The following is a 27,804-nucleotide window of genomic DNA, read 5'->3' on the forward strand; positions in this document are numbered from 1 at the left end:
TTTGTCCTAAAATTACAAGGTTGGTGTCTATGGATTCCTTAGGTCATGGGGATTTCAACAATACCAGTTTTTATGATATTTGCCATATCAGGTTTTCACCATTTTTAATCTTTTTAAAAAGTGATGTATCTTTTGAATGCCTTTTCAGATTTGAAAGAAAATTGGTGTGCATGATCAACATCATGTTCTGAGAGTACTTGAGTAGTTTGGAGACGGCGCCACATAGTGGTCACCCATGAACAACAGCAGTATCTCAACAAAAGGGTTGTGCAGTGGTTAGTGTGGAGTACCTGTATGTTGTGGAGATGGGAAGAACATAGGTTTGAGCCCAGCTTGAAGCAAACAGTTAACCACTGAAAATATATATAATAACCACTTTATGCTTTTTTCTAGTTGTATTTAGTGTGGGACGCATGCTGATCTTTAAAGAAAAACACTCTTTTCATTTAATTAAGTTTAAATGTGCAGTTTGCAAACCAGAGCACTAATCTTAACTGAGAAGTTTAAAGTGGCAAGGTGGCTCAGTTGGTAGCACTGTTGCTTCTCTTTTAATGGATGGATGTCCTTTGAAGTTTTCATGACTCTATGGTATTCTACAGACATGTCAGCTGAGTGACATATTGTTTAAAATGATTGCCCACTACATGACAAGGTCTGTGTTTGAATTATGCCTAGCATAGTTTTAAAAATGTCGCCTCTGTTGAGCTTGTAGATAGCACGGTGGCTTACTGGCTAGCACTGTTGCTTCTCAGCATGAGAGACCCTGGCTCATCCCTCCCAAATTTCAGCAAACCCCATGACCCTACATAGGTTAACAGACTATAGAAAATTGATGGATAGATGTCCTCTGAAGATTTCATGACTCTTCAGTATTATTCAGACATGTCAAATGAGTGATATAGTGTGTAAAACGATGACACACTTGTAGTATATTATGAGCAGAAGAATGAACAATTTCTACGCAAAATGACTTGAATCCTGGAGCTACGCTGATATTTCCTTCCAAGTTATTAAAACTAAGACACAGAGAGGCTCCTGAAATTCCTCAATGTCATAAATTAAAGACTCTGCCCTGCTGACACCCAACAGTCTACCAAAATCAGGCATAAATGAGCCAGAGGCCTGAAAAGAGTCCATAAAAGATGCTCTGTGGAATGTCAACCATCGTCTGAACAAAGGAAACTTTTCAGGATAGCACATAATCTTCCTTCAGAGCCCTCCTCACTCATGTTATAAATCAGGAAATATCCCCACACTTAATGGTCATCGCATGACATGGCCACCTCGACCGTCGGCAAGGAAACTTTGACACAATCGCAAAACTTAATTTGCTGTAATTTTATCCTGCACATAATCTGCCAAAGTGCTAGCCTAGAACTCTCATTCAAGGTTTAACCTGATAATAACCCTGGAAACTGTGATACATTGACACATAGCCATGCCTTACCCATGTTGTAAAACCAATGAATTAACCATTATGATTTTTAATCAGGTATTTTCATGTTTTGTAACTAGCATGTTGAATATTCATGAAAGTATGTCATATTTACTTTCGTTGAGTTTTATTTTGCATGTCTCAAATGCTAATGAAGGTTATTTGCTAATATTCCCTAGCGATTTCGTTATATAAAAGTTCATGATTAAACATTGCCCTATTTTGAGCGGGAAACAGAAATCTTCACACACAATGGGCCATAAATTAATTATCTTGAGTGGACAACAGAACCCAGCAAAAGACACTTCTGATTGGCTCAAGACACCTTTGGGGTACGGCCAACCTCAACTCAACAAAACCTACCTGCCTAGGACGAACTTTCTCTTCTCTTGGCTCTTGCTCTTCTCTTAGCCCTTCTTCGGCTGGCTTCACTTCGGCACCCCTCTGCCCAGGTTTCACACAATGTAGAGTTCAGGAAAGCTTGGAACGCAAAGTTCTGAAATGAGTTTTCTTCTCTGCACTATGACTTTCACACGTGACTGGGAGTCGCGACTGTCCCTTGCTGGAGGCCTCGCTTAAAAGCCCCACCTGATCATTCTAGCACCGAACCATCCGGCATCCAAAAATATTGATGGAGAACAACCAGAACTTTCTACGGACCCAGCCAAAGAGCCAAAGAACCAAAGCAATGCAACGAAACGCAACTACACCTTTTGCTAGAAAGAGCTAGTGTTTTATTTATATAATTCGGGTAACCTGATTGCAAATCGAGGTATAATAAATGAAGTATTGATGGTTCACAGGGCTTGGCCTATAGACTCTATAGTTTTATTTTCTCCATTGCAGATCATTTCCATTCACCTTCTGTTACAGTTCACTCACCAACCTGTTTTATGTTTGTCTATGTGTGTTAGTTAGTTAATGTTGTAGATTAGAAATAAAGTCTTGTTTGTATTCAAAGAGGATTTTTCTGTGGTATATTTTGATAAATAATCTCGTCAATTGATTCTTAAAGGTCTACGCTCCGTGCTCGAACAATATTTCAACATATTTGTGATATTATTTTCAATGGCCATGAGCCTAGTATTACTCTAAAGAGTTAACAGATGCGTCATATCAACTCAGCGTGGCCGAGTGATTAGATGTACACCTTAATTCTTTCAATATTCCCAAAATTAATCATAATCCCCTTCCTGAATTCCACATATATAAATTGTGAGCAGATACAATGAGCCTGTTGTATTACATGTTTAATGGTGGAGAAATTTTATTCAGATCTCTAATCTGATCATTTATCATTTATTCTTCATATATTGGTGGTCAAATGTGGTCAATATTCCTAAACTAATTTACATATAATTTCTTACATATTATTGATGATGAATGCTGGCAGTTGTAATTATACCCTACCACAAAGTTGCTAATTTCCTACACACTACATCACAAGATCTGTGTTTGAATCATGCCTAGAGTAGTTTGAGTCCTTTGTTGTGCTTTAACATACATGCAATTTATACTTAACGTCACTGTGTAATTATTATTTTTTTTTTTCTTTTCATTTTCTCAAAAAAAAAAAAATATTAAAAAAAAGAATGATTTTGTTAGTTAACTCCAAAATGAGTGTGGCATGATGGCACAGTGGATAGCATTGTTGCTTTTTAACAAGAAACTCTCTGGTTTGAATCCTGGCTCACCCACTCTCCATGTTCTTACACAGCATAAAAGGCTATAGAAAATAGATGGGTGGATATTCTCTAAAGCTTTCATGACTCTTTGGTATTCTTCAGACATGTCAGCTGAGTGACATTGTGTTAAATGATGGCACACTACATCACAAGATCTGTTTGAATCATGTCTAGAGTGGTATAAAAATGTTGCCTTTGTTGACCTTTGAGTACTTTGTTGTACTTAAACATAAATGCAATTTATACTTTACGCCATTGTGTAACTGATTTTTTTGTTTTGTTTTTTTTTTTTGGGTTTTTTTTGGCAGAAACTGCATTTTCTAAAAAAAAAATAAATAAAAAAAGAAAAATATTTTGTTGGTTGACTCCAAAAATTTAGATGGCTCAGTGGATAGCACTTGTTTGATTCCTGGCTCATATCTCACAAATTCCAGCAGACCCAGTGGCCAGGCATAGGATGAGATGCTATAGAAAACTGATTGATGGATGGATAGTGTGTTTAAACAATGGCCCAATACATCACAAGATCTGTGGTTGAATCATGTAGAGTGTAGTTTTAGAAATGTTTCCTCTGTTGAGCTTTGAGTCCTTATGTTTTGATAATTACAAAATACATGAAATGTAGACCTTGCTTCACTTACTCAGATTTTGCTTGGCAACTTAATCGCTGCTTGTAGCTATATTTATTAATGTTATTCTTACTGACTTTTAGAATTGTATAATACAATAGTAATATATTTCACTTGTGCACCTTTAACTTTAAAACCTTATGGCTTTTATTTTAACAGTTGGAACACTCCAGGACATCCTGTAAGTGTCTGTAATGTGGACTAGTTCACAGAATATTGCCATTCTCAGTGCATGTTATAAGCGAACCAAACTACTCAGCATCTACATCTGAGATGTTGTTAGTGTGGAGCGCTCACATATTGCGCACCACTCTGAGAGCTCGAGCGCAATATCAGCCTGCGCGTGCTATGTATATGTGTCAAAAGAACCGCACCATTCACTAATGTGCTGCGCATGCATACCATATATTTACTTATTACACACAGCCTTTTGCGATTCACAAAGCTATCTCATGTCTTCTAGTGGCTTGAATGTTGAAATACTCACTTTTCAAAAGTATAGCCACAAGACATAAACAAAATGTGTGTTAATATTATTTTAGTGTGATAAAATCACTTACTAACCTTTTCTGTGTGAAGTTAAAGCCAATTTTATAACTTCATTGCCATGACGATGTAATGTCAACAAACCCTAAAATGACTGAAAAAACGACAATTTAAACAACTTTACACCTTCTGTATTAACAGAAAAAATAATGTAAGTGCTTTTATAAAATTATAAGCTTCACATTTCTGCCTTTAAACCCTACAAAAACTGTAAGTGCCTCACTGTAACCCAGATTTTTGCTTTTTTTAAAGAAGAGGGACAAGTCGAAATTAATTTTTGTGGTAATCAACATTATGCCGCAAATGCTGTCAACTGAGCGTAACTTCAATTGAATATTTCTGAATATTTTTAAGTATATTAGTTTTAAGTCATGAACCAAAACAACCAGATCCGAGGTGAATCACAGCGTTACAAACTTTAATTTGAGCATAAAATAATTTGAAAATCGGACAAAAAGTAAAAGGTAAAAGACTGTGTACTTAACATCTTTCATGAGGGATTGAACTACAATCCCATGAAAAATGGAAAAATACAAAACTATTGATTTAAAGTATAGAATCAAAATATATTTGATTTTATAGCTAAATATCCAGAAACATACGAGTATATAAGTAGTTTGAGAGTGTAGTGAGACAGACTCAGGGCTCTTTTGGCACACTTTGTTCACCGTGATTCTCTAATTGGTGGATCGTTTCCTTACAGGCACAAAAACTCCAGGAAAGTCAGCACAGTGTTGCTCCCAAAAAATGTTATGAGCTCACCACAGAAATAGATGTTTCGAGCTACATGCTCTTCATCAGACAAAACTGACACTGACCAACACACCCATATATACACCTGTGCATACCAATCAAGAAATCACATGACAGCATCACATGACAACATCATGGCCCTAAAAAAATAAATAAAAAAAAAACGGAATATATATAAACAAACATACATATAGCATAAATATACCTAAACAAACATCTAATACAACAATCACATCAATTTATAATATACACTATATTGCCAAAAGTATTCGCTCACCTGCCTTTAGACGCATATGAACTTAAGTGACATCCCATTCTTAATCCATAGGGTTTAATATGACGTCAGCCCACCCTTTGCAGCTATAACAGCTTCAACTCTTCTGGGAAGGCTTTCCACAAGGTTTAGGAGTGTGTTTATGGGAATTTTTGACCATTCTTCCAGAAGCGCATTTGTGAGGTCAGACACTGATGTTGGACGAGAAGGCCTGGCTCACAGTCTTCGCTCAAATTCATCCCAAAGGTGCTCTATCGGGTTGAGGTCAGGACTCTGTGCAGGCCAGTCAAGTTCTTCCACACCAAACTCGCTCATCCATGTCTTTATGGACCTTGCTTTGTGCATTGGTGTGCAGTCATGTTGGAACAGGAAGGGGCCATCCCCAAACTGTTCCCACAAAGTTGGGAGCATGGAATTGTCCAAGATCTCTTGGTATGCTGAAGCATTCAGAGTTCCTTTCACTGGAACTAAGGGGCCAAGCCCAGCTCCTGAAAAACAACCCCACACCATAATCCCTCCTCCACCAAACTTCACAGTTGGCACAATGCAGTCAGACAAGTACCGTTCTCCTGGCAACCGCCAAACCCAGACTCATCCATCAGATTGCCAGATGGAGAAGCGTGATTCGTCACTCCAGAGAATGCGTCTCCACTGCTCTAGAGTCCAGTGGCGGCGTGCTTTACACCACTGCATCTGACGCTTTGCATTGCACTTGGTGATGTATGGCTTGGATGCAGCTGCTCGGCCATGGAAACCCATTCCATGAAGCTCTCTACGCACTGTTCGTGAGCTAATCTGAAGGCCACATGAACTTTGGAGGTCTGTAGCGATTGACTCTGCAGAAAGTTGGCGACCTCTGCGCACTATGCGCCTCAGCATCCGCTGACCCCGCTCTGTAATTTTACGTGGCCTACCACTTCGTGGCTGAGTTGCTGTCATTCCCAATCGCTCTCACTTTGTTATAATACCACTGACAGTTGACTGTGGAATATTTAGTAGTGAGGAAATTTCACGACTGGACTTGTTGCACAGGTGGCATCCTATCACAGTACCACGCTGGAATTCACTGAGCTCCTGAGAGCGGCCCATTCTTTCACAAATGTTTGTAGAAGCAGTCTGCATGCCTAGGTGCTTCATTTTATACACCAGTGGCCATGGAAGTGATTGGAACACCTGAATTCAATTATTTGGATGGGTGAGCGAATACTTTTGGCAATATAGTGTATATATATATATATATATATATATATATATATATATATATATTATACTAAACAATATTAAAATTATTTACCATTCGTTTCTTAACATCGATGATACAAAGGCTAAAACATAAGGTGAAAACACCATCATACTACCATGTAAACACTAGAAACAGGTAAACACAAATATCAGACTTAGCTCAAATGATGAGACAAATACACAAATCCTAGAACAGAATCTTAACATCTTACAGTACCCACAGACTTACAAAAGAGTTCAGATCTGAGTCAAAGAAAGGGACGTATATCAAAGTCCTCATTAAGGCCTCTAGGTGATAAAGTATTAAGAGTAAGTATCCAGAATGCCTGTCTTTTAAGTAATTGTGTATTAACATCACCCCCTCTCCGATGTGGTTTAACAAATTCAATACTTTAATAAAGTTTAATAAATTCAAAACTTGATGGTGTGCTGAAGTGAAATGTGTTGCCACAGAACTCTTTGGATCGTGATTTCTAATAGAACTTCTATGTTCTGAAATTCTAGTCTTAAGAGATCTACTTGTCTTACCAATGTAAGATAAACCACAGGGACACTGGAGCATATATATCACATTTGTAGTCTTGCACGGTATCACGCCCTTAATCCTAAAAGACTTTCCTGTATGAGGATGGTTAAACGTTTTTGTTTTGTAAGTAAAGTTGCACTGCTGGCAACTACCACACCAATAGTTAGTCAGCCCTAATTACCATATCACTCAGATTGGGGGGTCTTTTATACGAGGGGCAAAACAACTCTTAAGGGATGGATCACTATTGATAATATACCAATGTTTCTTCAGAATAAACTCAATTTGTTTGGCGAGAGGAGATAATTTATATAACAACTAAACCTCGTATCTGTAGATTTTTATGTTCTTTTATTAAGGCACTCACGTTGGACATATGTTTGAAGCGATTAGCTGGTGATATAATCCACTCATCAGCATAAGACCTCTGCCTGAACTGCTGTATCCGGTCAGAAGTTTGCAGCTTGTAATCATGATCTGAACTACAGATCCTTCGAATTCGATTAAACTGAGAAATGGGAAGTGACCGTTTATAGGGACAGTTGATATGAAGTCCCATGCAAAATAGTATTTCTGTCTGTAGGTTTTCGATATAGACTAGTCATTAGTCCATTTTGGTCTCTAATCACATAAACATCCAGAAAATACATTTCTGTTGGTCAAACTCCATTGTGAACTTCAAATCGCTACTGTTTGCATTCACAAATGAGTAAAATTCCAACGGTTGTGATTCAGTACCACTCCAAATGAAAAATATGTCATCGATATACCTTTTCCACACCTTAATGAACTGAAAGAAGGGGTTATATGACTGATTGAATATGACTCTCTGTTCGAACAAGCCACAAAACAAAGAGGCAAAACTCAGAGCCATCTTAGAACCCAAACTCACTCCAGATATTTGTAAATAGAAGTTAGAGCCAAAAAGAAAATTGTTGTATGGGATAGGGATATGTGTCAGAAAGCAGTGAAGCAGTAAGAGAGAGAGAGAGCGAGAGAGAGAGAGAGAGAGAGAGAGCGCAAGTCAGAGTCACCAAAGAAACCAGGATGGAGAGATAGGACATTCACCGTCTGTATTGCCATGGGGACAAGTCTTGTGCAGTTAAGCCTGACCAATTACTGCTAGCTAATGGCTCAAAGAGGCAGCGACAGAGACACAATAACACAGCTAACTAACATTTAACCAACCCTCTATTTGGCACATCCTAACAGACAGACAATGACCTCTACAGCAATAGCACATGTTAAGTGGCGCACATTAACCCACAAAGCATTAATTAACGGATATCCGATGTGAGACATTCACCCCCACAATTTGAGCTACAAACAAACCATTTGCATTCAACCCATCCAGTAACCACTGATACGATAAAGAGAGCGCCTAGGGAGATTACAAAACCAATTCAGAGTAACACACAAATACACACCGTAAAAACAAACTGCCCATCAGAGATGAGTGTGTATCCACAAACTGTAATTAACTGAGTGGATATAGTCTGAATTTAATGGAAGAAAAAAACAAAAAAACTGTCAACAAACTGTTGACAAAATGAGGACTTTATTCAAACATGATTGTTTAAAGTCTGAACTGAAAAGCATTGTATGAATCTCAACTTTTCACTTACACTTTCTGAACAACTTGCAATATTATAGCAGTAGAGAACAAGACAGTTCACTAGGTTTTGGAACAGGCATGTGTCATGAAAGAGAATTCAGAGCATGACTTTGGTGAGAGAGGAGGATTTTCTGGAGCATCTTTATTAACTCAAAAGAACTCCAATACAGCATTAGGATTATGATACAAAAATCAATCTACTGTACCTGATGCCACCTGTTCTGTTTGTGCATTGTCTAATCTAATCCTGGGCGTCCATGACACAAAGATAACTGAGAAAATCTTCTTTCAACCCCAATACCAATAACAAGAAAATATCAACACAACACAACAACATCCTGTCTGAATAGATGCAGATTAATAATATATATATATATATATATATATATATATATATATATATATATATATATATATATATATATATATATAGGGTTGGGAGGGTTACTTTTGAAATGTATTCCACTGCTGATTACAGAATACATGCTGTAAAATGTAATTTGTAATGTATTCCATTAGATTACTCAAGGTCAGTAATGTATTCTAAATACTTTGGATTACTTCTTCAGCACTGGAAGATTTTTTCACTTGTTTTGACTATAAAAACTCTGCCAGTACAGTTAGACAAAATACACATGTTAAAAATACATTCTCTGAAAAACCTAAATATCTTATGCATTGTTGTTAATAAAACAAGATCAATCAAATTGTATAAAGTATAGTTCATGTTTTGTTTTGTAGTCAGGGTTATTGATTCTCACTTTGTAAATAAACTGCACTTGGGTTCTCTACACTACGTCATCGTCATTGCCGGCAGCCAGCACGTTACAGTCGAGACTAGTTTTAACAGTTGAAGTTCTTTTTAACTTGGCAAACCGTTTAAAAAAAAATATGATGCTCCTGCGCAAATTGCAGAGAAAAAAAAAAAGACAGGAAGACGCAGCACAATGGTCAAAGACATCTGTTTAGATCATGTTTACATAGAAAAACAGTTGAAAAACAGTGCGAACGGAGGCAAAAATGTGTTCAGTGTAAACGGCCCCTAAAGCAGCATTTGTCTGAAACAGTCCTAGTGTTTTGAGTGGACTTATGATGTCTTAAAAATCTGTCTAGGTAGGCAGCTCACTAAGTGTTTGGAACAGAGCTTATGCTGGTGTGCTTTTTTTTTTAAATTCCTTTCTTTTTCCCTTTTTTTTTTTATTTTTTTATTTTTTTTTTGCACACTAATGTGTAAACTGACAGCTCATCAAACACTAGAGCAATTTAGCCAAGAGGAAAAAACGGAAACAGTGGAAAAAAAAAAAAAAAAAAAAAAAATTAGAGGGAAAAACGTTCTGCCAGGTTCACTTCTTTCTCTGAATAATATCCATCCCTCTCTCTCCTTCAAATCTTCTACAGCTCTCTTCATCCCAGCCAAGCAATTATCCAATTAAAGCTTCATTTGAGTGTGAGTGTTATGGGATTGAGTTATCTCAGCAGTTTCCTGTTGAACAATTTGCGCAGATGGTGCCTGTATGTCTACATGAAAGATTAAATAAATAAACATATAATGAGACATGAAATACTGACATAATAACGAAAGTAAAAGCACTTTTTTTTCATCTCTTTTTTTAACCAGAATGACAGTTCGCATACAAGAAGCAACTTCATTGGGCCGCAAGATTTATAGTAAATAGGGACTTAAATTTTGATCTGTTTCTCACCCAAAGTGATAGTATCACTTCAGAAGATGTGGCATATACCACTTCAATCACATGGATTAATTTTATGTTGCCTTTGCTTGCTTTTTGGACCACGTTGACTTGTATTGTATGAAAAACAAAAATCTCATACGTTCTTTAAAATATCTCTGTGTTAAAAGATTGTTTGTGAAAAATTCTTACGGGTTTGGAATGGCATGAGTGTGAGTAAATAATGGGAGAATTTTAATTTTTAATACATAACAAATTTTTTAAATAGCTACTTTTAAGGAGGCCATTCTCTCCAAGCTTAGACTGACCTTCACAGAAGCGCGTGGTGACCATTGCGGTTTGAAGTTATGCGTCACTATCGACTTGTAATTTAAAACGCAGTGTCAAATCCTCGGCAAAGGCACAGTCTCCTTCAGTCGACCATCCAAACAGACAAACTTCTCAAACTTCAGCCCAGCAGCACGTATCTAACACATGTTCCTTCTGCTGTCTCCAATTTCATCTTATACTCCCTTCCTGCTCTTCTGTTCAGAGGAAAGAAAATGAAAATCAACAGAAAAAACAAATCAGTGTTTTGTTCTTTCGACAGCGAGCTACGTGTGTACGCGAGCCGCGCGCTACTGCCACACGGAAAACAAATTCCAATTTGCAGCAGTGTGTTGTTTCTCCACAGGGCAAGACACCAATGGGGCATAGTGTAGTGTGTGTGTGTGTGTGCATGTGTCTTCTGATATTGTCACTCCAGACTCACTCATCTCTATTGACTATTTCACACCTGCCTTTCTAGTGGAGAGAGCGGAAAGTGAGGAAAATCAACAGTCTCTCAAATTCATCACAGAGAGAGAGGCAGGGGAATTAAACATACAGAGACAGACAGGAGGGAACTTTTGGGCTACTTTTAGATTTTCTCGGCAAGCTCTGAAGTTGTTTCTTGTACATGAATTCATAATGTTGCTAATTTGAACATGAACAAACATGTTTTTTTTTTACATGACTAATTCATAAAGTGCTTCTCTGTGCATTATAGTCGGTTTTCAGTTGTTTGAGCACAGATTTTTCTTTTGCCTTCCAGTGACAAATATATCTTTTTGCTTTTGTTGTGAATTTAGTTGATTATGGATTACACAAATAATTAATTTTGAAGATGCAGAACGTGTACTGAAATGAAAGGGCTTTCATGAAGCTTTAGTGTGAAATATCATCTTTAGATGTTCTCGTTACTCTATTTAATGTTTTAAAAACATATGAAAAATATATGTTGGGGAGACTGGGGTTAATAAAAATAAATCTAGGTCTATCTTTCTAAGCACACAGTCTAGCAACATCTTTGAGAAGTGGAGTCGACTCAGCCACTGGAATCTATTTCGAATGTACTAAATGTGTTAATTACCTTAACCAGTGCTTAGCACACTATCTTCCCCATTACAAAGGATTCACAAGAAAATTCCATTACCGGCTACTGGCTCCTGTGCAAAAATGGATGGATAGATGGATGGATGGATGGACTAAGACAAAAGAACTGATAAACATATTCTAAAACAAATCAAACATCCCTGTGTCACTGGCTTTCAAATTTCGCTCTTGAACTGAAAGATACATGTTGAGATCTGGGATAATAACGTTACACGTTACTGTTGCTTGTGTTTTTCAGGGAAAATCTCACTGCTGTGCTGACAGACACATATGATAAGGAGAACAGTGAACGAAAGAACGCAGGAGCCAAAGAACAAAAAATGAAAAAGAGGGAGAATTGAAGATGTAATCATAGAAATGTCAACATACAACCCAAAGGAAAAGAAACGAAAGAGAGATTTGAGGTGACAAGGCTGTTCCTCTCACAGCTGAGGAGTTTTCCTAGATTGTCATAAACTATTTCATGTCCACATGGAGCAAGATCTCAAGATCAATACTGTACATCACAAACTATTTATCAAAACAGTAAAAGCTCATTTGAAATGATTGCATAGCCTAATTAACATTATTAATATTAATGAGCGAAGCATTTGCAATTCCATGACGTCACAGCATTTCTGTGACAGTCCCAATGTCTCTTGATTAAAGTCAACATAATACAGTGTTCACAACCCATTTTTTATCAGTAATATTCATTTCTGAGAGAAACTGGATATTTAAAAAGGCAAGATTTTATTTTATCCTTCAGGAATTGATTGAAAATTATCATGAAAAAGCAAAGTCTTTTCAGAAGCTGAGCAAGTTACATTTTGATGAAAGACTATGAAAGCCAATGAATTGTGCACAGTAAGAGCAGAAACATTTATTTTGTTTTTATTTTGACTTTAAAGGAGTAGTTCACCTGAAAATTCTTGAAACTTGCACTCATGAACTTCCAACGGACATCAAGATTTTCACTGAAAAATTTAATTAATTTGATTTCTCATCAAAACTTATTGTATGCCTTCAGAAGAATTGGAATATGATGCACGAGATGAATGGACTACGTTAATGACACTTTTTGGTCCTGTTTTAAGCTTTAAAGTGAGTCACTATCAATTGCCATTGTATTGAAAAGATGGACCCTGATATTCATTAAAACATCTGCTTTTGTGTTCCCTAAATAAGAGAAAGTCATCTGGGTTTGGAATGACATTAGGGTGAGCAAATCATTACAGAATTTTCCATTTTGGGTGAACTATTCCTTTAAATGGGAGGTTCTATTGATGTCATTACATGGAAAATTCACTACAGCTGGTTTTTAAAGAGGTTGAAGACAGAAAATGTGTTTAATAGTGGTGAAGAACTCACTTGTTGCGTTGGTGAGTCGAAAGGTGACGGAGCTGTCTGGAATATCACACACATTCCGTACGGACACCTGACAGGTGTAATTAGCAAAATCCTGAGGACGAAGATTTTTCAGTTTCAGCACCTTTGTCTCACCCTGCAAACAAACACACACATATTTGCATGATAAACATAACATGCAGGAAACATTTTAAAAAATGATCATTCTCTAGAAGTAGTGCAATTTGTACTTTTGTATTTTTTGTATTTATTTTTTTTTTAATTTTTTTTTATTATTATTTAATTAGTGAAGATGTCTGATGAACTTAATTTTTTAAAAATATGACGTAACATTTTCCCCCACAGGACCATAACAACTACAGAAATAAAGGGACCAACATATAGCTTCATTTCTATAAATGTTTGAGGCATTGTGTATGAGAGAGAGAGAGAGAGAGAGAGAGAGAGAGAGAGAGAGAGAGAGAGAGAGTTCCTACAATTCCTACAACTCTTGTCCATAGGGGGAATGAATAATCCTCATTATTAATAGCAAAGCCATCAATCTCCACACATCCCACCTTATTCAAACCACTCTTTAATAATAAGTGCTCAGATTATGAATTCATCACTGATGGATAACTGATTTATTGAGGAAATGTTTCTGTGATTTTGCAAGACCAGCAGGTTTTCTGTGGTTATCTGAAATGATTATGAACTGTAAAAGAAGCTGAAGTGTGTGCACAACTAGTGTCACTAAACGGAACTGCAAAAATTATCACTGGTTTCAAACAGGATTCTAGAACCTCCCCCAATCGACCAAACAGATAGTCCCACCCTAAACTCTAGCCATTGAGCCAATGATGTTGTGTCGGGCTGGTTGTAATTCTCAAACAAACAGAGCAATGTTTTGGTAATGCCACAGAGCCATGAAGTTAAATTACACTATTTTCATTAATAGTATGAATGATAAGAGATCTTTTTTATTAAAAATAAATCTAGGTCTGCTCTTTTTAAGCACACAGTCTAGCAACATCTTTGAGAAGTGGAGTCGACTCTCAATTCCCAACACCTCAGAATCAAAGAATTTATAATTTGTCCGATCGACTCCCAGGCCAAGTTTTGTTTGTGTGACTTACCTGTGTATACAGAGGCTCGTAGATGTCCACCCCGTTGTCTTTGCTTTGTTCTATCTGTCTATTTCCCCGTTTCCAGATAAAGCGCGCAGGAGGATTGGAGTTCACCGTACAGCGTAAAAACACTGTTTTCTCCAGATAGTAGTTCCCTCGTACATCACCCACCGTCTGGTGCACTGTGAGCACGGGCTTATCCAGATCTGAAACACACACACACAGAGAAAAAGAGAATTAATTTAGATTATGAAAATGTAATCTTTTTAATGGGGTAATCTTAAAGGTACAGTCTCTGAACCCATGGATTTAGAGTCTTGGTCTTGTGGTCTTTTGGTCTGGCTCTTGGGTTTTAAAGTATACAGTCTTTTTCAACTGCACTAAATGTGTTCATTACCTTAACCAGTGCTTAGCACACTATCTTCACCATTACAGAGAATTCACAAGAGAATTCCATTACTGGCTACCAGCCCCTGTGCAAAGAGACTCAGTGTTTGAAAAGAATATTGTGATAAATTCAGCTTTTTCAGATTTCAGTTCATTAAAACAGATCTTGGACCAAGATCCTTGGTCTGGATTTGGGCATCAAGGGGTCTGGTTTTGGTTAGATTTATATCATAGGCAGTCTGGTATTTGTCTCTCTTAGGGGGTTTGGCATTGGTCTGAATCTGTCTAAGGTTGTCTGGTATTGGTCAGGGTCTGTCTTGGGGGGTCTGGAATTGGACTGGGTCTCTGTTTTAAGGGGTCTTGTGTTGGTCTGGGTCTGCCTAATGGGGTCTGGCATTGGTCTGGGTCTGTCTTAGGGATCTGGTATTGATCTGTGTCTTGAAGTGTCTAAAATTGTTGTGGGTCTGTGACTTAGGGGATCTGTTATTGGTCTGGGACTGGGTCTTAGGGGTTTGTTATGGGCCTGTGTCTAAGGGGGTCTGAAATTGGTCTGGATCTGTCTTAGGGGGTCTGGAATTGGTCTGGATTTGTCTTAGGGAGTCTGGTATTGGTCTGGATTTGTCTTAGGGGGTCTGGTATTGGTCTGTGTCTTTGGGAGCCTGGTACTGGTCTGTGTCTTAGGTGGTTTGGAATTGGTCTGGGTCGGGGTTTGGAAATGGTCTAAATTAGTCTTAGGGGGACTATTATTAGTCCGGGTCTGTCATAGGAGGTATGGCATTGGTCTGGATCTCTCTTGGGGGGTCTAATACTGGTCTATGTCTTGGAGATCTGGAATTGGTCTGTATTTGTGTCTTAGAGGGTGTGGTATTGGTCTAGGTCTTAGGTAGTCTAGAATAGGTCTGTGTCTTGGGAGGTCTGGTATTAGTCTGGGTCTGAGGTGGTCTGGAATTGGTCCGGGTCTGTCTTAGGGGTCTGGTATTGGTCTGTGTCTTGGGTAATGTGGAATTAGTCTGGATTTGTACAGTATAAAAATCATTATGTGTATGGAGAGTCCTCATAAGGATAGCCGCACCAACATGTGTGTGTGTGTGTGTGTGTGTGTGTGTGTGTGTGTGTGTGTGTGTGAGAGAGAGAGAGAGAGAGAGAGAGAGAGAGAGAGAGAGAGAGACTGAGAGCACATTTAAATCACTTTCTTTTTAGCTTCTGAAATAGCTGTAAGCATCAGTTTACAAGGCCTGAGTACATTTAGTTGCAATATGAAACCAAAAAATGCTGATCCGTAAGGAATTCCCTGCTATTTCCATGGAGATTAATCCAGGGAGCGCATTAAGCCACATCACAATGACCCTGAAAATAAATTAACCCCTCTACGGTGTTTCAATGCAATTACATAAATATCAAGATATACATTGAATACAGTAAAAAGTCTGGAACATATTGAGATATATTATTTTAGCTATATTCCACTTACTTTAACCCACCAACTCTCTCTCACACGCACACACACGTCTGCATACATAGGAGCGCAAACAGAGGCATGCATTGCGTTTGATCCTACCAGCATCTCGTGCATTATTTAACACTTCACTTTGCCTGAAATGGAGCATCACACGAGCATGAGCAGAACATTTGGATATAATGAGCACATATGCATGACCCAGAATGCACAGCAAAGGTTTTCTTTATAAGATTTCCCTTTCATTTTCTCTTTAGCTCATTTAAAAACCAGTACCATCATTTGCCTTGTCACTGTTCACTGACCACACACTCTGCCAGTGCCTCTACAAGAACAGAGTTAGATCAGGTGTGTGTGTCCTTTATTTTTATAATGCATGCTTTTGCATTGTATCACCACTGCTAGGATTGCAAGACTATTTGCATAATGTGTAAGAACACAGCGTAAAAGAAAGAAAGAAAGAAAGAAAGAAAGAAAGAAACTTTACATACTATAAAGTAGGGATGTGCCCGAAGCCGAATACCTTATTCAGAAAAGCACGAATAATGACTTCAAAACGAATAACGGATTCATTCAAAAAATATAAAAAATATTCATATGACTGATTATCCAAGAAGCATAAGGATAAAGCGACATTCTAAATAAACATATCCAAAATGACAAAGAATTTATGAATCTGTGCAGCCCATATTTCTAAAGTGTAAACCTTATGAATGAAAATGCGCACGTTGTGATTTCAGATCGGATGGGCGCAGCCTCGACTCAGTTTGCGGTCTCTGTTAATTGTACGCACCTGGAGCTTGTCAAGTGTAATATTAACTAAGATACAACATCATATATATATATATATATATATATATACTTGAAATGTCTATGCTAATGTATCACACAATTCACATGTGATTCCCATGTATTCATTTACAGTATAGCCTAAACCTGAGCGCGATGTTACATTCCTGACCTGAAGTGATGACTTCGTCTAGCCGTCTCTTAAAGTTGACCACATTTATGTCCACATCAGTGATTAAGGTTATTATCTGGTTGAGACTTTATTCCCAAAAAAAAAATAAAAAAAAAATGCTCCACAAAAGGTTTAAATGCTCCATAGAATTTTCATCTATTAGGAATATTCCTCCTTATGTAAATGAAGAATCTAAAGCTAAATATTAAATAACAGTGCTAAATATGAGAATGTTAAGTGTTCTTAAACTGGAAAAGTGCTACATAAATGTAATATTATTATTAAAATAATAATAATCATTATTACTATTATTATTCTTTAACCAAATAATGGTGTCCTAGATTTACGGGACGTTCACCTGTTTGTAGGCTTTATTGATTTTATTTTCATTTCGTTTAATGTTTGAATTTGTATTTATTATTCACTGCAAAATTTGTGCTTAACATTTCACATTTTGATTGACACCTCCTGCCTCCAGAATAATGTTGTTATACATGCACAGACAAATGAAAATTCTGTTTCATGCAGATATTAATATCAGAAATACCAGGAGAAATCACAATTATCAACATATTCCACAGTTCATGTAGCCTACAAATTCAGCATCATGTGGTAAGAAAAAAATAAAATATTTTTTAAATAATAATTGGGCTATTGGGCCAATAATAGTAATAATAATAATTATCCATCCATCTTCTATAGCTGCTTGTCCTGTGCAGGGTCACGGGTAGTGCTGGAACCTATCCCTGCTGTCTCGGGTCGAAGGCAGGGAAACACCCTGGACAGGTGGGCAGTCCATCACAGGGTATTATTATTATTATTATTATTATTATTATTATTATTATTATTATTTGGCTATTATTATGAAAAGGCATATACAAGGCATATTTTATTAATAGAAACTATAAATGTAAGAGTAACATTTAAAAATGGGCATTTAATTTATTATTTTTATTTCAGAGACAGATACAGATAATTTTGTCATATGAACAGATACAGATACAAATACCAGATAATGGCTTCACTGCACAGCCTTACTATAAAGTCATGATAAACTAATTATGATGGCAAAAACTTTACTAACATAATAATTGGCCCTCAGGGTAAAATTTTAAGTAATAAAAAATGTATGATATGACCCTCTTTAAATGACCAGATTTGTTACTAAATTCTCTTTAGTAAATAATAAATAAGTAGAGCCTGAAGTGGTGGACAACTGATATTCCCTTACTCAATAAAAGATGGTTCACAGTATCTGACAGCTGACATCCCACAGGGGCAACTCTAGGGTTCAAAAAGATCAAAGGTCAATGTGCAATATGTGCACAAGTCAATACTTTCTTAATATACTTTAACTTATTGCACAATTAATACTCTTTCAAGGAAGGCAGTTAAAAGCAAATGGTATCAAAGGTGTGGTAAACTCATCAATGATAGTTGTAAACATATGGTTAGGCATAGAACTGTGTTTTATGGTGGTTATTCACAAATGTTATACACAGAATACTGAATGTATATGCAAGATTGTCTAGAAGTTCAAAAGTCTCCACTACCCAGAGGACAATTTTGTGTCTGTTTGGGAGAAATAAAAATAGACACAATTGGAACAATTGTTGACTGAATGTAAAATAATAGTGCTATAAAAATGATTGTGGATGGGTCTGATAGTTTGGTCTTGGAAGAATTTGATGAGGAAGATTCAATTCTGGGTTCTGGGTTCAATACAAGTTAAGCTCAATCGACAGCATTTGTGGCATAATGATGATTACCACAGAAAATATTTTCAACTCGTCATGTGTTTATTTAAAAAAAGAAGCAAACATTGGGGTTACAGTGCGGCACTTAAAATAGAAGTGAATGGGCCAGTCCATAAACATTAAAATACACACGTTTCAAAAGTATAGCCGCAAGATGTTAACACTATTTGTGCTGACATGACTTTAGTGTGATAAAATCTATCTGTGTTCATGCCAGTGAAGTTGTATTACTGGATACAGATTTACACAGATAATGTTAGTAAGTGACTTCTAACTAACTTTCACACTAAAATCATATTAAAACATTATGTTTACCTCTAGTGATCATCATTAACGTTGGATCATATTTTTTTTTTTTTCCTAGTAAGACCTTTGATATTAGGGCAAATATCATATTCTTGATAATCATTTTTGTATTGTTTTCCTGTAAAAATATTTCAAAATCCTTAAAACAAGAGCAATTAGATTTATCTTGTTTTAGAAACAACACTGCATAAGATATTTAGGTTTTTCAGAGAATGTATTTTTAACATGTGTATTTTGTCTTACTGTACTGGCAGAGTTTTTATAGTCAAAACAAGTGAAAAAATCTACCAGTGCTGAAGAAGTAATCCAAAGTATTTTGCATACGTTACTGACCTTGAGTAATCTAACGGAATACGTTACAAATTACATTTTATAGCATGTATTCTGCAATCTGTAGTGGAATACATTTAAAAAGTAACCCTCCCAACCCTGTATATTATATATATAACACACACACACACACACACACACACACACACTACCGGTCAATAGCTTTGAAACACTTACTCATTCTTTATTATTATTATTATTATTATTATTATTATTATTTTACATTTTAGAATAATAGTAAAGTCAGCAAAACTATGGAATAACATAAATGGAACTATGGGATTATGTTGTGACTAAACAAAATCCAAAATAAATCAAAACTGTGTTATATTTTAGCATCTTCAAAGTAGTCACCCTTTGCCTAGAATCTGTATACTGTTTATTGTGTGTGTGTGTGTGTGTGTGTGTGTGTATATATATACCGATCAGCCACAACATTAAAACCACCTGCCTAATATTGTGTCAAAACAGCGCCAACCCGCATCTCAGAATAGCATTCTGAGATGATATTCTTCTTACCACAATTGTACAGAGCAGTTATCCGAGTTACCGTAGACTTTGTCAGTTCAAACCAATCTGGCCATTCTCCATTGACCTCTCTCATTAACAAGCCATTTCTGTCCACAGAACTGCCACTCACTGGATGTTTTTTGTTTTTGGCACCATTCTGAGTAAATTCTAGAGACTGTGAAATTCTAGTGTGTGAAAATCCCAGGAGATCAGCAGTTACAGAAATACTCAAATTAGCCCATCTGGCACCAACAATCATCCATGCGATTATCTAATCAGCCAATTGTGTGTGTCAGCAGTGCAGTGCATAAAATCATGTAGATATGGGTCAGGAGCTTGTTTTGTTTTTTGTTTGGTAATCAACTTTATTCCACAAATGCTGTCGATTGAGCTTAACTTGCTGTACCTGGAACATTCCTTTAAACCCTCAGTCTTTTGATTGCAGACTTTGGTATTTTGGCAAATCTGAGCACAGTTTGAAACATTGTTGAGATCTCTTCTGAAAAGAAAAATCTGTGCAGCATGACACTTAAGTTAAAGTCCCCATTTGCTCTCCATGTCATCTAATGCTGTCTTAGAGAAACAAATTAGTTATTACAGAGAGCTAATTGTGGTTTTTCGTTTACTATAAGAAACTCCAATTAAATTGGCCAAACAATCAGTGGTTTCAGACTATTTTAATAAACACCCCGGTCTTGAAAATGTAGTTCAGGCACAGACTGATCAAAAACTCCCCGACTCTCCACACACCTGCAGCCTCTTCTTCCTCATATCGGCTAATTACACTTGGTCCTTCCTAGTTTCTGCCCCGCAGCAGGAAATGAGATATTTAGTCAAACCCATTGGCTTAACACCACTTCTTGGAAGTGCTTTGAACTAGGGTGCTGTTTTAATAAAAAAAAAAAAAAAAAAAAAAAACAGGTAAAGCTCAGAGACCAGAAGTCCACTGGGTGAGGGGGTCACAAACCAACTAAGCACTTCCTGGGTCGCCACCACATAACAGGAAAAGAATTCCAGAGGAGAGGCACAGAGGGATTTGATATAATTGCTTGTGCTCTGGCTGTTCAGTTAATTGCCCTAGATTTTCTAGGGACTATGACACACATAAATACAAACGAAACACACATACACACTCCTAGCTGGTGGCTACAGATGGCGTTGTACACTGATCCTGTTTTTTAATTGGCCTCCCAGAGTAATGGCTGCTGTTAGAAGTTTGTCTTGTTTTAATTTTTTTTTTCCTCTAGCAAGATATTGGTCGCCCTGCCATTTTTCTTACTGGACGAGCTATCGACTTGTCTGGGAATATTTAGACACCCAATAACATAATGCAAGCCATATCCACAAATCTCATGGGCATATAGGATGTCAATGTATGTACAACATGTGATTAATGCTTCGTTTAACATTACATTCCATTACAGCCAGAACATTTTTGGGAAGAGAACAGCACGGGGAAAAATGTTGGCTTGAGAAAGATGAATCAGATGTTTAAGATGTTTCACAGTAGGATTGTACATTTCAATTACTGCTATCTAGCCATCAAGTGGTGTTTGCTAAGGCAAGCATAAAAATGACCATTGCTCATACTTGGGTTTAGGGATTTAAACAAACCCCAAATACTAAGTAGTAAATCAGCCATCTGAATTGCATTAAAGGAGTGATCTGATACAAATCTAAAATTGAGAATATCATGGAGACTTGGGCATCCATGGGTGTGCCATCTGAAGCTGAGGCTACTTGATATATAACTGCATAAATGTTGCCATAACACTTTACGATGAACTGGAGATACACTTCATGAGGATGGTAACCTGGTTAGCTATTCAAATGAGTTAATCAGTAAGCAGCCAGAGGCAATACAGCACCTCTATTTATTCAAAATAACCCCGGTCATCTCATTGATTATTGACAGATACTGTATTGATTTGCATTTATTAACAAGAAATGCTCTAAATTTACATCATCAACCAATTATTAAAGAAACATTGTGTGATCTTTAATTAGATGATAGCTTGTGGGTAATTTAATTATGTAATGAATCATCCTGTCTTTAGCCTACATGATATCGAACTGCAAAGTCACATCAGCACTCACTAACCATAAGTTGGCAAGCAATAGAAACATATTTGTTGGGTTGAGGAATGGGAGTTTTCCATTAAAATGAACAAAGTGTTTTGTGATCGATTATAAACTGGCTGTGAGAGGAATTGAAGTTCCTAAAGCAAAGACTAACAGTGTCTTAGAGGAGAATGTAGATTTTTGAAAGTATTTTTGGGTTGTGTAACCACTTCAATTGACCACAGATAAATAATTAAAAGGATTTCACACAAAGGGAAAATTATGTCATCATTTACTCACCCTCAGGTCTGTTCCAAACCTTTTTTTCTCCCATGAAACACAAAAAAAGGATGTTAGTCTCAGTCACCATTCACTTTCACTGCATCTTTATGCAACCTGGTCTCATAGTGGAAACGTGACTCTATATACATTTTTGCAAAACTTATAATACGTGTCTCCAGGTACAATTCCCTGCAGTTTCCAGGGGAAATGAAAACTAGTGGTGCTACAACAACTGTGTGTTTTATTCACTTTCACTCAAATCATGACTTTAGTGGCTTGTTATGACTTTATAAATACTTTTTTTTTCTTCTCTCTATTACACAGACCATGCTATTTTATGATATCAACACACTTTTACTCTAACGCATCTTTTAAAAACGATAAACTTTAATGCTTGTATTATAGACCCACCTAGATATGTACACTTATTCCAACATGAATAGCTTGTGCAGTAGAGTCGGAGAAGCGCGGGTCAAGACTAGCCATGAGCTCAAGCTGACACGACAGTCAGAAGCAGCAAGAAATTACGTGGTTGCTTCAGAAAATTATATTTTTCATTTCGCTTCTGCATTTTAAAACACTATTGGTTAGGTTTAGGCACGGATTAGGTAAGGATGTCTTTTTTAACATCTCATTTATATTTTAAAACATCATTTATATTTTAAAACACTATTGGTTAGGTTCAGGCAAAAGTTTTAGGTTAGTTAGGTATATTTATCTAAGGGGCCGTTTACACAACAACGTTTTCAACTAAAAATGGAAAACTTTTTATGCATTTTGGCTGTTTTGGGGCCTGAAAATGCAAACTTTTGAAAACGATGCCGTTATCGTCTCCGTGTAAACATACAAAAATGCGAATTTGTGAAAATGATGATGTCATGCGCACGCGTATTACGTGTTATATAAAGAATGATGGATTGATGGGCGTCAATTTGAGATGTATAATTATCAATATGAATACTGGTGTCTGTGCAAATAACAATAATCAACAGTTTATTCATTTGGAGTGTTTTGTATGGAGTGTGAACATTGTACAGTATGCAGAACCTGCAATTTGAAAATCTTGAAATTAATGTATGGATTCAGATGGGAAAAATGTATTTGTATTTTAAATGTTATATATTTATTTACTTAATTTTATTTGATGTACCTTTACCTTGCAATTCATTCACCCACCGCTTATGTATATAGCCTATAGACAGAGATGTGATGCCATGTACAGTATTCAATGATATGCTTAGAATATGAAAACATGAGGCAGTGAAAATGCATGTTAGATCCAGTGTACACAAGACCTCTCTCTCCGTCAGAAGATATCCATATATCAGAGTTCTGTCTGATATCCAAAACCAGTCAACATCAACAGCTTATGTTAACTTACTCTCCTACCAACCCAAGAGTCATCAGGGGGAATACAGAAGAAGGCAGGAGACGAAGTGATGGTAAAAATGAGCAGAGTTTATTGAATAATCTTGAGAGATCGGTCTATAGGCATGCGCGCGGGTACTTCAAAACAACGCGCGAGACATTCAAAACTACAATGGCGGACTACAGGACTGTGTTTGTGCTGCTCGAGATTTTGAGTTTATTGATGCTTCTCCAGCAAAGCGTAGATTTACTGCATCACTACTACGACCAGCGATCGCCATCTTCATTGTTTGTATTCACCGCTCTGTGGAAGAATGCTTATGTGCGCAGGCGAGTAGTGTTTCTTTACAAAGTGACATCACCAACTACTGGCCTAGCATGCATAATACGGCCTTTTTAGTCGTTTTTGCGGATCCGTGTGAAAGGGGATCGTTTTGAAAACGTTGTCGTCTGTATGCGAAACCTTTCAAAAACGCAAAGGAAAAACTTTTCCGTTTTTAGTACATCGTTATCGTGTAAACGTACCCTAAAATTCACCTTAAAACCTCATCTGTATACGATACCATTGAACTCGCTTTTGGTGCCCCCATCTGGATATTTCACTGGAAAACTGCAGCACGTAAATTTTGAATTGCATTAATGTTGTCATGTTCATGTAAATTTCATGAGATCAGGCTGTCTTTATTACATACAATTAAAGTGAACGGCAACTGAGGCTGTCATTCTGCCTAACATGTCCTTTTGTGTTCTACGAAAGAAGAGTAAATTAAGACAGAATTTTCATTTTTAAATTAACTACCCCTTTACCTATATTTACCTATGTTTAATTAATTTTATCTGGTGTCAAAAGCACCACTAAACAGAATTGCAAAAAAGATGATTGTTTCCAAACAGTTTTTCCAGAAACCAATTGCCACTGGTCAGTCAAATAGGTAGTCCTGCACTAAACTTGTGCCATTGGTTGAGCCAGTTGAAGTGTTGGACTGCTCAAACATACAGAGCAATGTTGAAAATACCACAATGCCACACTGTTTACACTCATCAGGAAGTTAATCATTAAAAGGCTTTTTCATAGTTGTGTCTGCACATTAAACTGGAATAGGATATAGTATTTTAACAAATAAATGACATTAGAGAAATTTTTTTTTTTTTTTCATTTTCAAGGTATCAAAGAATTTATGAAACCATTCTGTATATCAGCAGTAAGAATCGATCTACATTAAATAAAACACCATTCACAACCCATTTTACTTCCATAATATTAAGAATTGCCCATTAAAACAGGATGTTACAAACCTGGTCTCATAGAAGCATGTTATTATACCTACATTTTTGCAAAATGGCAGTTTCCGTGTGAAATTAACACTAGAGGCACTAAAACAACAATGACTTTTATTCAATTTCATATGCAAACTGAATAAAAGTAATCCATATGACTCCAGTGTTTAAATCCATGTCTTCAGAAGTGATATGATAAGTGTTGGTGAGAAACAGATCAGTATTTAGGTCCTTTTTTTAATATAAATGTCCACTTTCACCAACCCTCCTAAGTGCTCTCTTCTCTCCTAAGAGTTCTTCTTTTGTTTTTGGCAACTCACATTCTTCATTCATACCACCATCTACTGAGAATTTATAGTAAAAAAGACTTAAACATTGATCTGTTTCTCACCCATACTTATCATATTGCTTCTGAAGACATCGATTTAACCACTGGAGTCGTATGGATTACTTTTATGCTGCCTGTATGTGCTTTTTAGAGCTTCGAAGTTCTGGCCACCATTTATTTGCAATGAATGGACCTACAGAGCTAAGATTTTTTTTTTATTATTCTCTCTAAAATGCTTCATTAGTGTTCTTCAGAATAAAGAAAGTCATACACATTTGGGATGGCACGAGGGTGAGTAAATGATGAGAGAGTTTTCATTTTGGGTAAACTATTCATTTAAGTACTCTGCCCAACCATGTATCCAGTAAAAAGCACATTTGAATCATGCACAATAAGACCAGTAACATTCATTAAGAAAGTAAACAGGGTCAGTTTTGATTTCAACTGTATGTGTGTGTTTAGGGTGGAGAACGGCCGCAGCACGAAGCCCTGCAGGAATAAACTGTCTATCAGATGGAACATTCAAACAAGCTGCTTTAGAAATCTCATGACTCTAATACGTCTCTCTGGCACAGACTGAGACGCAAATATCTGTGAGTGTGTGGGAGGTGATGGCTTAACATCTACAGATCAATAGAGCCCCAGGGGGTCCCTCGGTGAAGCGCGTGCCCAGCATGAGTGCCCATCACTTCCTGCCCTCTTGGGCTCTCTGGAACACAAGGCCACGGCACGGGGACTATCGCTCTTCTGTTTGTTTAACCTTTCATAAAATAGTCAGTTTATTGCACACACACACACACACACACACGCAGGCATGATATGCAATGTAAGCATTTGTGGATTAACTTGATATAGAGCCCCTCTTTCATTGTAAGAGTCCTTTATATTATCTTTTCCCACCTTTCACTTTATTTAGTGATTTTCCTGGAGGCAGCTTTTCTTTTACAACTACAGGCTTTGCTCCAAACATAGAGGCGGCGTTAGACAGGGAATTCATTGTTGTTCTCTGCTGTTGTCACTCTTTTTGGGGGGGGGCTTTCATTTCCCTCTATATATTTTCACACATTTCTATAGTTGCAAAAAGCTTGAGAATGAGATATTTCTTTTTCATTATATCCGAAAATGTACAGGCCTCTTTAAAATACTCAACTCACCTCATTTTTCTCACTCTCTTCCTCAGTACGTACAGTTGAAGTCACAAGTTTACATACATTTAGGTTGAAGTCAACTAATTTTTTAACCACTCCACAGATTTCATATTAGCAAACTATAGTTTTGGCAAGTCATTTAGGACATCTACTTTGTGCATGACACAAGTAATTTTTCCAACAATTATTTACAGACAGATTGTTTCACTTCTAATTGACTATATTACAATTCCAGTGGGTCAGAAGTTTACATAAAGTTAACTGTGCCTTTAAGCAGCTTGGAAAATTCCAGAAAATGATGTAAAGCCTTTAGACAATTAGCTTCTGATAGGAGGTGTACTAAATTGGAGTTGTACCTGTGGATGTATTTTAAGGCCTACCTTCAAACTCAGTGCCTCTTTGCTTGACATCATGGGAAAATCAAAAGTAATCAGCCAAGACCTCAGAAAAAAAAAACTGTGGACATCCACATGTTTGTTTCATCCCTGGGAGCAATTTCCAAACACCTGAAGGTACCACGTTCATCTGTACAAACAATAAGCTGAAAGGCTGCTCAGCAAGGAAGAAACTACTGCTCCAGAACCGCCATAAAAAAGCCAGACTACAGTTTGCAAGTACACATGGGGACAAAGATCTTACTTTTTGGAGAAATGTCCTCTGGTCTAATGAAACCAAATTTGAACTGTTTGGCCATAATGACCATCGTTATGTTTGGAGGAAAAAGGGTGAGTCTTGCAAGTCGAAGAACACCATCCCAACCGTGAAGCATGGGGGTGGCAGCATCATGTTGTGGGGGTGCTTTGCAGCAAAAGGGACTGGTGTACTTCACAAAATAGATGGCATCATGAGGATGGAAAATTATGTGGATATATTGAAGCAACATCTCAAGACATCGGCCAGGAAGTTAAAGCTCGTTCGCAAATGGGTCTTCCAAATGGACAATTACCCCATGTATACCTTAAGGACAACAAAGTCAAGGTATTGGAGTGGCCATCACAAAGCCCTGACCGCAATCCGATTTGTGGACAGAACTGAAAAAGCGTGTGTAAGCAAGGAGGCCTACAAACCTGACTCAGTTACACCAGTTCTGTCTGGAGGAATGGGCCAAAATTCCAGCAACATCTTGTGAGAAGCTTGCGGAAGGCTAACCAAAATGTTTGACCCAAGTTAAACAATTTAAAGGCAATGCTAAAAAATACTAACAAAGTGTATGTAAACTTCTGACCCACTGGGAATATGATGAAAGAAATAAAAGCTGAAATATATCATTCTCTCTACTATTATTCTGACATTTCAAATTTTTTAAATAAAGTAGTGATCCTAACTGACCTAAGACAGGGAATGTTTTCTATGATTAAATGTCAGGAATT

The 27,804-nt window shown here is 37.0% G+C and overlaps 1 protein-coding gene across 1 annotated transcript in view; it reads right to left on the minus strand.

The window, feature by feature from the left end:
• Positions 1–27,804, minus strand: part of LOC127413523 (MAM domain-containing glycosylphosphatidylinositol anchor protein 1-like) — a 272,396-nt gene that overhangs the window by 106,292 nt on the left and 138,300 nt on the right. Inside the window, exons 5-6 of the mRNA XM_051650732.1 lie at positions 14,272–14,468; positions 13,160–13,292 (exon numbers count right to left, since the gene is read on the minus strand). Of these exons, the coding sequence (XP_051506692.1) occupies positions 13,160–13,292; positions 14,272–14,468 (330 nt within the window). The remainder of the gene's footprint in view (positions 1–13,159; positions 13,293–14,271; positions 14,469–27,804) is intronic.

The sequence above is a fragment of the Myxocyprinus asiaticus genome, chromosome 23 (assembly GCF_019703515.2).
Source record: "Myxocyprinus asiaticus isolate MX2 ecotype Aquarium Trade chromosome 23, UBuf_Myxa_2, whole genome shotgun sequence".
Lineage (NCBI taxonomy): Eukaryota > Metazoa > Chordata > Actinopteri > Cypriniformes > Catostomidae > Myxocyprinus > Myxocyprinus asiaticus.